Source organism: Bubalus kerabau, chromosome 10, assembly GCF_029407905.1.
Source record: "Bubalus kerabau isolate K-KA32 ecotype Philippines breed swamp buffalo chromosome 10, PCC_UOA_SB_1v2, whole genome shotgun sequence".
In the NCBI taxonomy this organism is placed as follows: Eukaryota; Metazoa; Chordata; class Mammalia; order Artiodactyla; family Bovidae; genus Bubalus; species Bubalus kerabau.
Window position 1 is genome coordinate 41,200,986 of NC_073633.1, and position 14,963 is coordinate 41,215,948.

The 14,963-nt window shown below is 39.4% G+C and overlaps 1 protein-coding gene across 2 annotated transcripts in view; it reads left to right on the plus strand.

Annotated features, from left to right (window-relative positions):
* The first annotated feature begins 1,267 nt into the window (after positions 1-1,267).
* RAD51 (RAD51 recombinase) overlaps positions 1,268-14,963 on the plus strand; it is a 35,444-nt gene continuing 21,748 nt past the window's right edge. Inside the window, exons 1-3 of one of the 2 annotated variants that reach the window (XM_055537393.1) lie at positions 1,287-1,618; positions 4,974-5,076; positions 6,716-6,853. In XM_055537393.1, the coding sequence (XP_055393368.1) occupies positions 4,990-5,076; positions 6,716-6,853 (225 nt within the window). In that variant the 5' untranslated portion in view covers positions 1,287-1,618; positions 4,974-4,989. Of the gene's footprint in view, positions 1,619-4,973; positions 5,077-6,715; positions 6,854-14,963 lie in introns of both variants that reach the window. The other variant, XM_055537394.1, reaches the window with a different exon arrangement.

Below are 14,963 nucleotides of genomic sequence, written 5' to 3' on the forward strand. Positions count from 1 at the left end.
ACTGCTGCTGCTGCTGCGGCTGCTGCTGAGTCACTTCAGTCGTGTCGGACTCTGTGCGACCCCGTAGACGGCAGCCCACCAGGCTCCCCCGTCCCTGGGATTCTCCAGGCAAGAACACTGGAGTGGGTTGCCATTTCCTTCTCCAATGCATGAAAGTGCCACTAATCACCCTTTAAAACTGGAATCAACTTTTAATAAACTACGAAAAGATTTACATTCTCAAAATCCGGAGTCCTGCAAATTTCCAGTAAAGTACCACAGCTTGACTAATATTTCAGTCCTTTCTTTCTCTCCATTAGCTTTCTGTTCCAGTTTCACCCATGTACTTCAGCATCATCAGCTCCACCATCTACAAGAGCCTAGAAAGCACCTGAACTCCGTAATTGGTCTAAGTTAGAGGCTCAGCGCAACCAGGTTAAACACTTAAGAAGCAAATTAAGAGCTCCCAGTGCTGTTAGTCGTTCAGTCGTGTCCGACTCTGTCACCCCATGGTGACAGAGTCACCCGCCACTCCTTTGTCCATGGGGATTCTCCAGGCAAGATTACGGGAGTGGGTTGCCGTGCTCTCCTCCAGGGGATCTTCCCGACCCAGGGATCGAACCCAGGTCTCCCGCATTGTAGGCGGATTCTTTACTGTCTAAGCCACCAGTGGTGTTGGAGAAGACTCTTGAGAGTCCCTTGGACTGCAAGGAGATCCAACCAGTCCATTCTGAAGGAGATCAGCCCTGGGATTTCTTTGGAAGGAATGATACTAAAGCTGAAACTCCAGTACTTTGGCCACCTCATGCGAAGAGTTGACTCATTGGAAAAGACTCTGATGCTGGGAGGGATTGGGGGCAGGAGGAGAAGGGGACGACAGAGGATGAGATGGCTGGATGGCATCACTGACTCGATGGACGTGAGTCTGAGTGAACTCCGGGAGTTGGTGATGGACAGGGAGACCTGGCGTGCTGCGATTCATGGGGTCGCAAAGAGTCGGACACGACTGAGCGACTGATCTGATCTGATCTGAAGCCACCAGTTCCCAGGAGTCTGGGTATTTCGGAGAGGGGCTGAGAAGCTACAGCTGAGTCGCCCGCCCGCGGTGCATACTGGGATATGTGGTCTCTGGAGGCCCACAACCTCTTGGGAGTTGTAGTCCTCGATCAGGTAAAGGGTGAGAAAAACACAACTCTCAAGTTCTGGATTAGTCCTAACGGAGAAAAAGAAGACGGGAATCCATAACATCCTGCAAGCTCAAGTTCCTCGAGCCCAACTCTCGGTCTCAAGAGTGGTCGAAGCGGCTGGAAGGCGGGCCCGAGAAGGGTGGAGAGACGTTACGTTGACGCGGGCGTGACCTTGCCCAATAGGATTTGGCGGGATTTCCGAAAGCTGTAGGCAGAGCGCGCGCTGCGGCTTGAGACCGAGGCCTAAGAGGAGGCGAGACGCGCTGCAGGAGCGCAGTTGGAAGCTGAAACTCGCCTGGGTTTTGTGCAGAAGGCCGAAGCAAGGGAGTAGAGAAGCGGGGCACAAGCGAGGGGATCTACAGTCCGTCCAGTATCGGGCGCGGGCGGGTCCAGCAGACGGTAGTCGGAGTGTGCCGCCTGCCCTAGCGAATACCAAAGCACCGCAGGTCCAGGTGAGTGTGAGACGCAGACCAAGCCTCTTCCACCGCCAGGTTAGTCCCGGTATAAGCCGGACCCAGGCTTAGACCCAGGTTTGGGCCCCAGCCCCGCAGCAGGCTTAGGGGCCCCTCCGTTTCCCAAGTGAGAAACTCGGAAATGGCGGGGCGGAGCCGGGACGTGTCCGGGCTACTTCGACCGTCGGAGTTCTCTGAGGGGAAAATAGAAGCGCACTCTAGCGTTTAGAGCCGGGAGGAACCTTGGGAGGCCTTCATTTCCAACACCTATTTAATGGACGTCCGCGAGGAATCCAAGATCCAGAGTCGTGTAGTGACAGAGTCACAGCTCTTAAGCCAGAACCACAGTTTCCAGGTTTCTGGTCAGTGCCCTTTCCATTACACAAAATTTTGCTTACCAGAGTACCCACCTCCAGTTGCCGTAAGATAATTTGCTTTTTCTAATGCGGTCTGTAGTAACGTATGCTGGTTTTTCTTAATCTTGTAAGCCAAGCGTAGTATACAAATAGAAAAATGCACAGATCAAAAGTGTGTCCAGCTCCATGAGTCATTACAAAATGAATATACCACTCAGATCAAGAAAGAATGCTGGTCATCACCCAGAAGCCTCCCTTGTGCCCCCTTCTCTAATACTCACCCTCTCGCCAGAGGTAACCACTGTATTGACTACTAATACCATTGATTAATTTTGCCTGTGTCTGAATTTTATATAAAGAAAGACTATTTTTGTGTCTGGCTTTGCTCAACGTTCTGTCTGTAAGTTCCTAAGTGTCTATGCATTTAGCAATACTTTCTCGTTGCTATGTTGTATTCCTCCTATTATACCAATGATGGATATCAGGATTATTTCTAGTTTTTAGCTTTCAGGACAAAGATGGCTGAGAAAATTCCTGCATACAGTTTAGTGCACACGTATATGTTTTTCAGTGGGTTAATAATAATAGAGTGGCAAAATTCCTGGGTCAAAGCATTTGTCTGTCTTCACCTTTCATATTTAATACAGTACCAATACACTCGAACCAGTGGTGAATTAGTGTTCAGTTGTTCCACACGTTTGCTAATAGTTAATGTTAATCTTTTAAAATTTTAGTTATTATCTTGTGGTTTTAATTTTAATTTTCCTGATTATTAATGAAATTGAGCATTTGTGGATATGTTTATTAACCATTTGAGTATCTTCTCCTGTGAAGTGCTTGTTCAGATCTCTTTTGCCTATTTTTTATTGGGTTGTCTTTCTTGCTGATTTGCAAGAATTTTTTATATATTCTCGTTATCAGCCCTGAGTTATATTTGTGGTAAATATTTTCCCCCCTCACTATTATTTAACTTTCCTTCTTGCCGTGGTGTCTTGATTAGATGTGCTCAGTCGCTCAGTCATCTGGCTTTTTTTTTTTTTTTTATTTTACTAGTTTATTTGGCTGCACTTGGTCTCAGTTGTGGCATGTGAAATCTAGCTCCCCAACCAGGGATCGAACTTGGGCCCTCTGCAGTGGGAGTGTGCAGAGTCTTAGCCACTGGACCACCAGGGAAGTCCCAGTCCTCTGACATTTTGCAACACCATGGACTGTAACCCTCCCATCTCCTCTTTCCATGGAATTTTCCAGGTGCATTTCCTACTCCATGGGATCTTCCCAACCCAGGAATTGAACCCATTTCTCTTGCATCTTCTGCATTGGCAGGTAGATTCTTTATCACTGCGCCACCTGGGAAGCCATAGCCTTTTTTTTTTTTTTTTGGCTGCACTGGGTATTAGTTCCTGTATGTGGGATCTAGCTCCCTAACCATGGATTGAGCACCAGCCCCCTGCATTGGGAGCTTGGAGTCTTAGCCACTTGATGACCAGAGAAGTCCCAGCCATAGCATTTTGATGGATAGAATTTCCAAATTTAAATATAGTCCAGTTTTTCAGCCTATTGCTTTTTGGTTATTGCTTTATGTATACAGTTCAAGCCATCTTTTTCATAAATTATGAAGGAAGACACTTTAAGTTGCCTTCAGATAATTCTGATATTTGGAATTATAAACTCACATTATGCTAAGAATGCCATCTAAGAGAATTACACCTGAACCAGTCAAGAACAAATGGTTACCTTCTGTCAAGCCTCTAAGACTGGAGATTCCTTACCTATTATTTTTTGAATTAAATTTATCTTGATTGTTACATTGTCCAGATTATTTTGGTGTGACTTAAGTATATTTATCCTTGTAGACATCAAGACTTGTTTGCTTTTACTAATACCTCATGAAGATAATTAAAATTTTTTGTTCTCCATTCTTTCAAATCAGTGCAATCTTAACTATTAAAATAATCTGACTTTTGGTATTGGCCTTATATGGAAGATTTCAAACTGAGCAGGGTACTTCCACATTACTTATTCATTTGTGCATTCAGTGAAGTCTGCAATTGGTTAAAATGTTGATCTTTAAATTTCATACACTTTTGTTACAATAGAAGCAAAATGTGGGACTACAAACTATGATCATTGCCTAAGGTGGGGAGAATTCTCATCTCAGTCCACTGTTTATGTATCAGGAGCGGAGATTTATGGCAGTGATTCTGTACCTTCATTTCACTCCTTTCCCATCACCCCAAAACCCTGCTTTCTTGGAAGGGAACAGTGGAACTGAAATGCTTTAATCCTAAATCAGTTTGGGGTTTTTTTTAAGTAGAGTCCTGGAAAATCCACATTCAGTTGCTGAATATTTAACAAACACCTAACATTTATGATGTATCATAAGTTATACACAAATAAGACTTGGCCCTTATCTATAAGAAATATGAAGCAGGAGAACTAGGGGACATAGTGCATATAGTTAAGCTGTCTAGGTGGAAGGGAAAGCTGGTGAGAGATTTCTTCTTTTTCCTGCCATGGGTAGGTCAGTGATTAAACCAAAAGCCTAGTAGTCATTTTTTTTTTCTTAATATATATATTTTATTGAACTATAGTTGACTTACAATGTTTCAGGTGCACAGAAAGGTGATTGAGTTAGACATATACACATATATTATTTTTCACTTTATTTCCCGTTGTAGTTTATTACAAGATATTGACTGTAGTTCCCTGTGCTATACAGTAAACTTTTGTTGCTTATTGTGTATCTTTTTTTTTTTTAATTAAAAATCTAGCATTCTGTTTGTACTAAGTCAAACAAGTAGAATCAAAATGCCATACATTTTTTAGCTAGGCATAAGTTCATAAGTTTTCTTAAATATATTATACATACTATTTATATATATATATATATCCAGAGGAAAAGCTTAGTAAGTAATTCTTTAAGAGATTTACTGTAAAACTATGTTTACACATCTGTACTTTCTCTAGTGTTCTTCCTGATGGCCATCTGTGTTTTTCAGTATTGAACACTAAGTAATGGCTATGCAGATGCAGCTTGAAGCAAATGCAGATACTTCTGTGGAAGAAGAAAGCTTTGGTCCACAACCTATTTCCCGATTAGAGGTATGTGCTTGGTTGTTAATTTTAAAATTATAATGCTGGATAAGATTGTTCTAACTACTGGGAGGAATCACAACCTTTACATAAACTAAAGTCCAAATTAGAGTTTTCAGAAGGGTTGTCAAGGATCCTGTGGAAAGACTTAAGACAGTTGCTAAACATATCTGCCAGATCCCTTTTTTGTCAAGAATTCTTCCCCTCCTTCATCATTTTTCTTTCTTAGAACTGGATGTCAGAAACTAAGAAGCCCTAGGATCCCATGAGAATCTGTGCTGTTTGTACTAAGTATGTAATTACCATCCAGGGAATTGTAGTGGCCTGGGCCAGCTATGCAGGAAGTGGAGAGGAACAACATCTCACCACCAACTTGGAACTGTGATGAACTTACTAAGAAGACAGCTGTCATAGACAGATTGGCTTGGGGTTAAGATGTGATAGTTCAAGACTGCGCAAGAGCATCAAGCACAAAACCTGGGGCCTTGCACTATTTCTCCACATTGTGCAGTGGTCCCAGAGTGAATGCCATTGACTTGGGCTGATAGAATCAGGAGAGTATACTGAGAAAGTCTTCATTCTTGTCTCTTTATGCATATTCCTCCCATCTCCCACCTGAGCTTCAGCTCTTCAGAGGATACTTAAACGGGTCTGTTAAACACATTGGAGAATTCAGAGTCAACTTTTGGTTTCAGTGAGCATCCTTATAACCACACATGTGTATTGCTTATGGCTTAAATCTTTATAACAGACCTGGTTTCTACATACATATCCCGCTAATAATGCATGCTTTCCCCAGTCATGGTTTTGGTGGCTAATAAAACCAAAGCTGACTTTGTTTATTAGGAGAAGGAAGTGCCTTTGGGTGATTTGTTTTTGAGAAGTGGCATGTAAATCCTGACTAAAAATAGTTTTCCTCATTCTTAACATCAGTTGTTAAAGCCGAGCTTTCCAGTTATTGGGCAACAAAGAATGTATGCTAAGATATGCTCCCCTTAGCTCTGGGACAGTCTTATCTGTTTACCCAGCTTAGTGTAAAACTTATTATTCTTTATGTGTGCTTGATGTAGAAAACTTTGGGAAGCACCAGTTTAAAGTGGCCTTTTAGGGCCCAGGTCTCAAAGTTCATTTAGAGTTCCAGTCAAAAGGTTTAGTTACAGGTTTAATCCCAATTCATGACAAGAGTCTTTTAATTACATAGTGCTAGCTTAAAACTACTGGTTTTGATAATGAATGAAAACTAAAAAAAAGTGAAAGTGAAGTCGCTCAATCATGTCTGACCCTTTGCAACCCCGTGGACTGTATGTAGCCTTCCAGGCTCCTCTGTCCTTGGGATTCTCCAGGCGGGAATACTGGAGTGGGTAGCCTTTCCCTTCTCCAGGGGATCTTCCCAACCCAGGGATCAAACCCAAATCTCCTGCGTTACAGGCAGACTCTTTACCATCTGAGCCACCAAGAGAATACCTTTGATGATGAATAGATTGGTAGTTTGTTATGAAATGCATCATATGTAGGGCATACTTTTTAAAGCTTTTGCATATAATATCACAGTTAAAAACAGCCCTGTGAAATAAGTAGGGCCAATATCCACATTCAACAGATGAGGGAACCAAAGCTTAGATTTATCCATAGTTTTCTTCACTTGCAGCAATGTGGTATAAATGCCAATGATGTGAAGAAATTGGAAGAAGCTGGATTTCATACTGTAGAGGCTGTTGCCTATGCACCAAAGAAGGAGCTAATAAATATTAAGGGGATTAGTGAAGCCAAAGCTGATAAAATTCTGGTAAGTACCGCTTGTGTGACCAAGAGAGGCAGCAGTGGGAGTTGGTATAGAAGAGCATACGGTGAAAGGCCGCAGTCTTCCGTCTTCCATCCCCTGTGTGCCACCCTCTTCCCTTTTCCAGAAGTGACTGTATTACCAGCTAATTATCTTTGTATGTCTCCTTGCATAAACTGGGATTTTTCCTAGGGAACTGCAATATCGTGGGGGTATGACATAAATACTGCCAGATTGACTACCAGTTTGCACTCCTCCCAGCCATGAGTGATGTGTGCCTTATCATTTCTGGATGTTACAATGTCATGCCTTAGAAATATATTCATTAGTATGTAGCCACTGAAAATAGTTTTGAAGAACATTCATTGACATATGAAAATGTTCCTGATATAAGAAAGCAGGTTAAAAAATGTGTTTGTGTGCTTATGTCTTTATCTTTTTAAATGTGTGTATTTATATACACATATAAATTATCCCCAGCATATACACTGGGGATAACTACAGTCGAATACTAACACTGTTGTTTCTGGATGGTGAGAATGTGAACAGTTTTTATTTTTGCCTCAATTTTCTGAAGTTTCTGCAGTTTCTATAATAGACTTGTATTACTTTATTTTTAAAATATTTATTTACTTATTTGGCTGCACTGGGTCTTAGTTGCAGCATGTATGATTAGTTCCCTGAAGAGGGATCAAAACCAGGCCCCTTGCATTGGGAGGGTCGACTCTTAGCTACTGGACCACTAGGAAAGTCCCCTAAACATGTATTACTTTAAATAGAAAAGTTGTTTTTATTCCTTGAATATTAGAGTCATGTTAATTAGGCTGCCAGTGTGTACAGTCTATGAATTAACTAGTCATAAGCAAGATTCTTTAATCATAAGAAAGTGTAATTATACATCATTAATGCTTAGGTTTTTTTAACTCTAGTAAATGATGTAAAAGTGATTTTACAGGCTTAACCAAAATAAGGTAATAATAATCCTTTATATTATATTGCACTTTAACTTTTTTAATTGAAATTTTACATTAGACTGTAGTTGATTTGCCATGTTGTGTTTCAGGTGTATCGCTAAGTGATTCATATGTCAATACATATACAATATCCATTCTTTTTAGATTCTTTTCCAGTATAGGTTATTATAGAATATTGAGTAGAGTTCCCTTGTAGCACTTTAACTTTGAAATCCCATCCCTTTTGTATACACAGTATTCTCACTTGCCCTTTGTACTGACACTGGGAGAGAGAGGTAGGACCAGTGTTATCTCTGCCTTACAGATAAGGAAACTTAGGCACAGCGGGTCAGTTATTTATCCAACGTTACACAGTTGACCGCAGAACTAAGACTAGAATCCAGTTAATTTCATTCTGATATACTGTGATCCTTTCTTATTTCCCTCCAGTGTCTTGCAGCTATTATTCATTTTTCTTGCTTCATATATTCCTTTGGCACTTATAGTACCCTGTGATTACATTTTATTTTATGTATTTTATCCTTTGGTATTTATAGGCTATACCTTGGAGATAATTGCAGGTTAGGTTCCAGACCACCACAACAAAGCAAATATTGCAGTGAAGCAAGTCACACGAATTTTTTGGTTTCCTGTTGCCTATAAAAATTATGTTTACACTATTTTGTAGTCTGTTATCTATACAATAGTATTAGATCTACAAAAATAGTGTGTATACCTTAATTTAAAAATACTTCACTATTAAAAAATGCTAACCATCATCTGAGCCTTCAGCAATTTATATTCTTTTTGTTGGTGAGAGTCTTGCCTTGACGTTTATGACTGCTGACTGATCAGGGTGGTGGTTGCTGAAGGTTGGGGTGGCTGCAGCAATTTCTTAAAATAAGACCACAGTGAAGTTTGCCACATAGAATGAATCTTCCTTCCTTTCATGAATGATTTCTCTGTAATCTGCAGTGCTATTTGATAGGATTGTAAAATTTTTATTTGTTTAATGTTTGGGCTGCCCTGGGCATTTGTTGCTGCATGAGGGCTATTATGGTCGCAGTGCATGGACTTTCCATTGGCTTCTCTCGTTGCGGAACGTGGGCCCTAAGCGTGGGCTTAGTTGCCCCATCGCATGTGAATGGTCCCAGGCCAGGGATTGAATCCGTGTCCCCTGCATTGGCAGATGGATTCTTAACCACTGGACCACCAGGGAAGTCCTATTTTACAGCATTTTATCCCCAGCAGAAATTTTTCTAGATTGGCATCAGCGCTCTCAAACACTGCCACTGCTTTATCAACCAAGTTTATATCATATTCTAAATCTTTTGTTGTCATCTCACCAGTCTTCACAGCATCTTCGCCAGTAGATTCTATTTCAAGAAACCACCCTTTGCTTATCCATAAGAAGCAGCTCCTTATCCATGAAAGTTTTATCATGATACTGCAGTGTTTCAGCCACAACTTCAGGCTCCACTTCTAGTTCTTTTGCCGTTTCCACCACATCTGTATTTACTTCTTCTGCTGAAGTCTTGAACCTGTCAGAGTCATCCATGAGAGTGAAAATCAACTTCTTTCAGGCTCCTGTTAAATGACAGTTTGACCTTTTCCCATGAACCACAAATTTACTTTTTTTTTTTTTTTTTAATACTTTCTATTTTAACAAATGTACTTAATGGCATCTAGGATGGTAAGTCCTTTCCAGAAGATTTTCAACTGACTTTTCCCAGATCCATCAGAGGAATCACTATCTATGACCACTGTGGTCTTACAAGATGCATTTCTTAAATAATAAGATTTGAAAGGCAGAATTACTCCTGATTCACAGGGTGCAGAATGGATGTTGTGTTAGCAGGCATGAAAACAACATTAAATCTCATTGTGCATTTCCAAAGCTCTTGAGTAGTAACCAGGTATGTTGTCGGTGAGCAATAATAGTTTGAAAGGATCCTAAGCAATTGGTCTCAACAGTGGGTTTAAAGTATTCAGTAAACTGTTTTAAACAGGTGTGCCATCATCCAGACTTGTTGCATGTATAGAGCACAAGCAGAATAGATTTAGCATAATTCTTAAGGGCTCTAGGACTTTTAGGATGGTAAATGAACATTAGTTTCAACTTAAAGTCACCCGTGGCATTAGCTGCTAAAAAGAGAGCCAGCTGATTCTTTGAAAACTGTTGAAGCCAGGCATTGACTTCTCTTCTGTAGCTATGAAAGTCCTCGATGGCATCTTCTTCCAATATGACGTTATTTTGTCTACATTGAAAATCTGTTTAGTGTAGCCACCTTCATTCTTTATCTTAGCTAGATCTTCTGGATAATTTGATGCAGCTTCTACATTAGCCCTAGCTGCTTCACCTTGCTCTTAAATGTTATGGAGATGGCTTTTTTCCTAGCATCAGTCTTTTCTTCTGCAGCTTTCTCATCTCCCTTAGCCTTCCCTGAATTAAGAGAGTAGGACTTTGCTCTGAACTAGGCTTTGGCTAAAGGGAATGTTATGGCTGCTTTGATCTTCTACCCAAGCCACTAAAATTTTCTTCATATTAGCAATAAGGCTATTTGTTACTATTCATGTATTCACTGAGGTAGTGCTTTTAATTTCCTTCAAGAAGTTCCTCTGCATTCACAACTTGGTTAATGGTTTGGCACAAGAGGCCTAGCTTTGAGCCTATTTCAACTTTTGACATGCCTTCCTCACTAAACCAAATCATTTCTAGTCTTTTTCTTTAAAGTGACAGGTGTACAGGTTCACTCCTTTCACTTGAAGACCTGAAGGCCGTTGTGTTGTGCTGTGCTGTGCTTAGTTGCTCAGTCATGTTCAGCTCTTTGCGACCCCTTAGACTGTAGCCTGCCAGGCTCCTCTGTTCATGGGGATTCTCCAGGCAAGAATATAGGAGTGGATTGCCATGCTCTCCTCCAGGGGATCTTCCCAACCCAGGGATCGAACTCAGGTCTCCCGCATTGCAGGTGGATTCTTTACCATCTGTGCCACCAGGGAAGCCCATTGTAGGGTTATTTATTGGCCTGATTTCAGTATGGTTGTGTCTTAAGGAACAGGGAGACCTCGGGGAGAGAGAGATGGGGATATGGTCAGTGGGTAGAGCAGTCAGAACACACAGATTTATCAGTTAATTTCACTGTCTTCTATAGGTGTAGTTTGTGGCACCCCAAAACAATTACAGTAACATCAAAGATTGCTGACCACAGATCACCATTGTGTAGTTAAAGAGTTTGATTAGCTTTGCTGTTGAAGTTTTCTATAATGTAAAGCAAGTGTTTAATTTATAAAACTATATTTTATAGTTTTATGTTGATGGCTGTTATAGTTTCACAGAAATTTTCTCTGAAAAAAATCATCTTCAAAAGCTAAAGAATCTTCAAAAAATGCTTCCTGCAGCTTCAGTGCATGTAGTTCTACCACATAACCTAGTCTGATGGACAATATCTGAGATTTATTTTAATATCTCATATAATATTATATATACAACCCAGTAAATTCTGTTTTATCAAGTATTATACTAAGAGCTTTGAATTTTTAAGTGCTAGCAAGGCTGTTGTTTTATAGTATTAATTCATTCAGGGCACACATATCATAAGTAATTCTTAATTTAAATCCTTAAACATGTTGCCATCTATGGAAGTATGAAGTTGTCATTTATTGGATTGCTCAAATCAGTAAATTTGTTGAAGTGGTGACTTAATTGAATAAGTAAGAATTCTGAACACCTAGAACCTCTTTGAAAGACTGTGACACTGTTAAGCCAGTAGTGTCCCCAAAGTCTGCTTGTTGTTGCTCTCGGGGTGTCAGTTTTTGTGACTCAGTGAACCCTGACCTTTGCTTATGCCTTGTCAGACATTAAAAAAAAACTTTGTCAGACATTGAAAATTCCTACAGATATAAGACAGATGAAAGCAAGCTTATTATATAAAAAAAGAAGTCAAGGTCTGCCAGACTGTGCAGTTGGCAGTTTGGCAAAACCATGCCAAATTACTTACGATATTTGTGCCCTGAATGAATAAAATTACTTCCAATTTCATATTGGTTATAATATGTTCCTTTAAAGTTCAACATTCAGAAAAGATCATGGCATCTGGTCCCATCACTTCATGGCAAATAGATGGGGAAACAGTGGCTGACTTTATTTTTCTGGGCTCCAAAATCACTGCAGATGGTGATTGCAGCCATAAAATAAAAAGACACTTACTCCTTGGAAGGAAAGTTATGACCAACCTAGACAGCATATTAAAAAGCAGAGACATTAATTTGTCAACAAATGTCCATCTAGTCAAGGCTATGGTTTTTCCAGTGGTCATGTATGGATGTGAGAGTTGGACTATAAAGAAAGCTGAGTGCAGAAGAATTGATGCTTTTGAACTGTGGTTTTGGAGAGGACTCTTGAGAGTCCTTTGGACTGCAAGGAGATCCAACTAGTCCATCCTAAAGGAGATCAGTCCCGGTGTTCATTGGAAGGACTGATGCTGAAGCTGAAACTCCAATATTTTGGCTACCTGATGCGAAGAGCTGACTCATTTGAAAAGACCCTGATGCTGGGAAAGATTAAGGGCGGGAGGAGAAACGGACGACAGAGGATGAGATGGTTGGATGGCATCACCGACTCAATGGACATGAGTTTGGGTGGACTCTGGGAGTTGGTAATGGACAGGGAGGCCTGGTGTGCTGTGATTCATGGGGTCTCAAAGAGTCAGACACGACTGAGCAACTGAAATGAACTGAAGAGCTCATAGACTAGAAAATGTAGGGGCTAAATGACAAGAAGGGATAACATCTTCTTCTGTGAGTGTGATATTTTCCTTCCACATTTTTGAGTAAAATTTTTGAACTTACTGTAAAGTTGAAAGAATTTTGCAATGAACACACTCATTTACCCACCACCTGGACACTACTATTAACATTTTAATATACTTACTTTATCATCTATCTGTTTATCTCTCTAGCCATCAGTACATCTTGGCTCTTTTTGTGCTTTTTAAAGAAAGTTGCAGTACATTTCCCCCTAAATATTTTAGCATTTATTAAACTAGAGTTCCATATTGGCTTATAGTTTCTTCTCCCCTTTCTTTAGTATTCTTACTTTCTAATTTTCATTGATCTTCATTTGTCCTAAAGATTGGTAGAAGTTATGGGAAAAATGAAGTAAAGAAATTCTCAAAAAAAAAGATTTCTCAGAGCTAAAGGCAAACAGAAGTCTAAGGCCCCACAAAATGTCAAAGACCCACACCTGGACTCCTGAGTGTGAAATTATCAGTATACCAGTTATAAAGAGAAGACTGAAAAATTTCAGAGAAAAAAAAGTAAGTGACCTCTAAAGGAACAAAAATCAGAAAGATAGCACGTCTCTTATTAGAAATCTGGGTGGTAGAAGCTAGTAGAGCAATCCCTTCAAAATTCTGAGGGTAAATTATTTTAAACCTATAATTCTGTTGGTAACAGTATTACTCACCCAGTGTTAGAGCAGAATACACATTTTCAGAAATAGAAGAATTCAGAACATTTTGCTCTTACCTATTCTTTCCTAGGAAGTTATCAATACTTGAGGATATGCTTTACTAAAATCAGGGTAGAAAACACAGGACCTAGGTTGGAGTGGCTCTATGTCAGGTAGCCAGTGAAAGAGAGAGCAGAGAGCCCCGTTTGGAGAAAGAAGGAAAGATGTCTTTAGGGGAAAGGAGTCAGTAAATACATAGTAAGACTGAGAGACTGGAGATTTTGAGAAGTGATAAAGTCAGAGAATACTAGAGAAAGATATGGCTCAGATATAAAAGCAACGTAAAGTGGAGCATGATTTTGAAACTAGTGGCACTTAAAAAAATTTATTTGAACTTGACAGATAACTTTGAGAGACATCAGTTGTTAACATTGGAACCTTAGTGAAAGAATTGTATTTCTAGCACACCCTTTGGTTCTGCAATAACTATAATACAAACGTTATAATCAATTTTTAAGTGAAGTATTAAACGTATAGAGAAGTTTAAAGAATAAAGCAAGACCACTCTTTACCTCTTCGTTAGTTTTTTCCCTTTGTGGAAAGTTTTTAAATTACAAGTTTAATCTCTATTTGCTGTAGATTTATCCAGATTTTCTCCTCCCTCCCTCTCTCTTTTTCTCTCTTTTCCTCTCCCACTTTCTTTCTCTTTCTCTTCCTATTTCTCTTTCTTTTAATTTCCTTCATTACTTCCTCCCTCCCTGTTTTCTTTCTTTCTTTTATTAGATTCAGTTTATTTTACTGAATTTAGATTCACATTTGGCTAATTAGTTGGGGCCTGGACTTGGATTCTTTTTCTACTTCAGTGAGTTTTGATAGTTTGTGTGTTTCTAGGGGTTTCTTTGTTTCTTGTAAATTATTTAATCTGTTGGCATAGATTTATTTTTGTAAGGGTTGTAGAAATGTCCTCTCTGTCATTTCTGATTTTAGTGATTTGACTCTTTATAAATCAGTTTTGTTGATTTTTTTCAAAGAAGCAACTTCTGGTTTTAATGATTTTTCTCTATTGTATTTCTATTCTCTATTTCACCAGTTTCCACTCAGATTTTATCTTCTTCCTTCTGCTTGCTTTATGTTTAGTTTGCTCTTTTTTCAATAACTTAAGGTGGGAAGATTAAGCTATTAATTTAAGATCTTTCTAATATAGGTGTTTACAGCTATAAATGTCCCTTTAAATACTGCTTTTGCTACAGCCCATAAGTTTTGGTGTGTTTTGTCTTAATTTCATTGATTTCAGTGACTCTTCTAAATTCCCTTGTGATTTCTTCTTTGGTTCATTGCTTATTTAGGAATATTATGTTTAATCTCCATGTATCTGAAAGCTTTTATTTTTAAATTTTGGAATCAACCTATAGACTGATCATTAATGGCTTATCAGTGACTACAAAGTAGGATTAAATGTTTTCAACCTGACAGGGTAAAAGAAAATGTACAGTTGACAGAGATGGAAAAGTAGATGAGGGAGCAAAGATCAAAGGACAAATGTCCTCATTTAACAAAGGAGAAAGTTAAGAGATACATTCTGTGGTTGATGGAACAGGAAACAAAGGTTTAAATACACTGGACTTTGTACTGTATTGTCAGGCAAACTGTGTATGTGTTGGTGTATCAGTTTGTTGTTTTTAACTACATGAGTGTATTATTTGAATTGACAGTT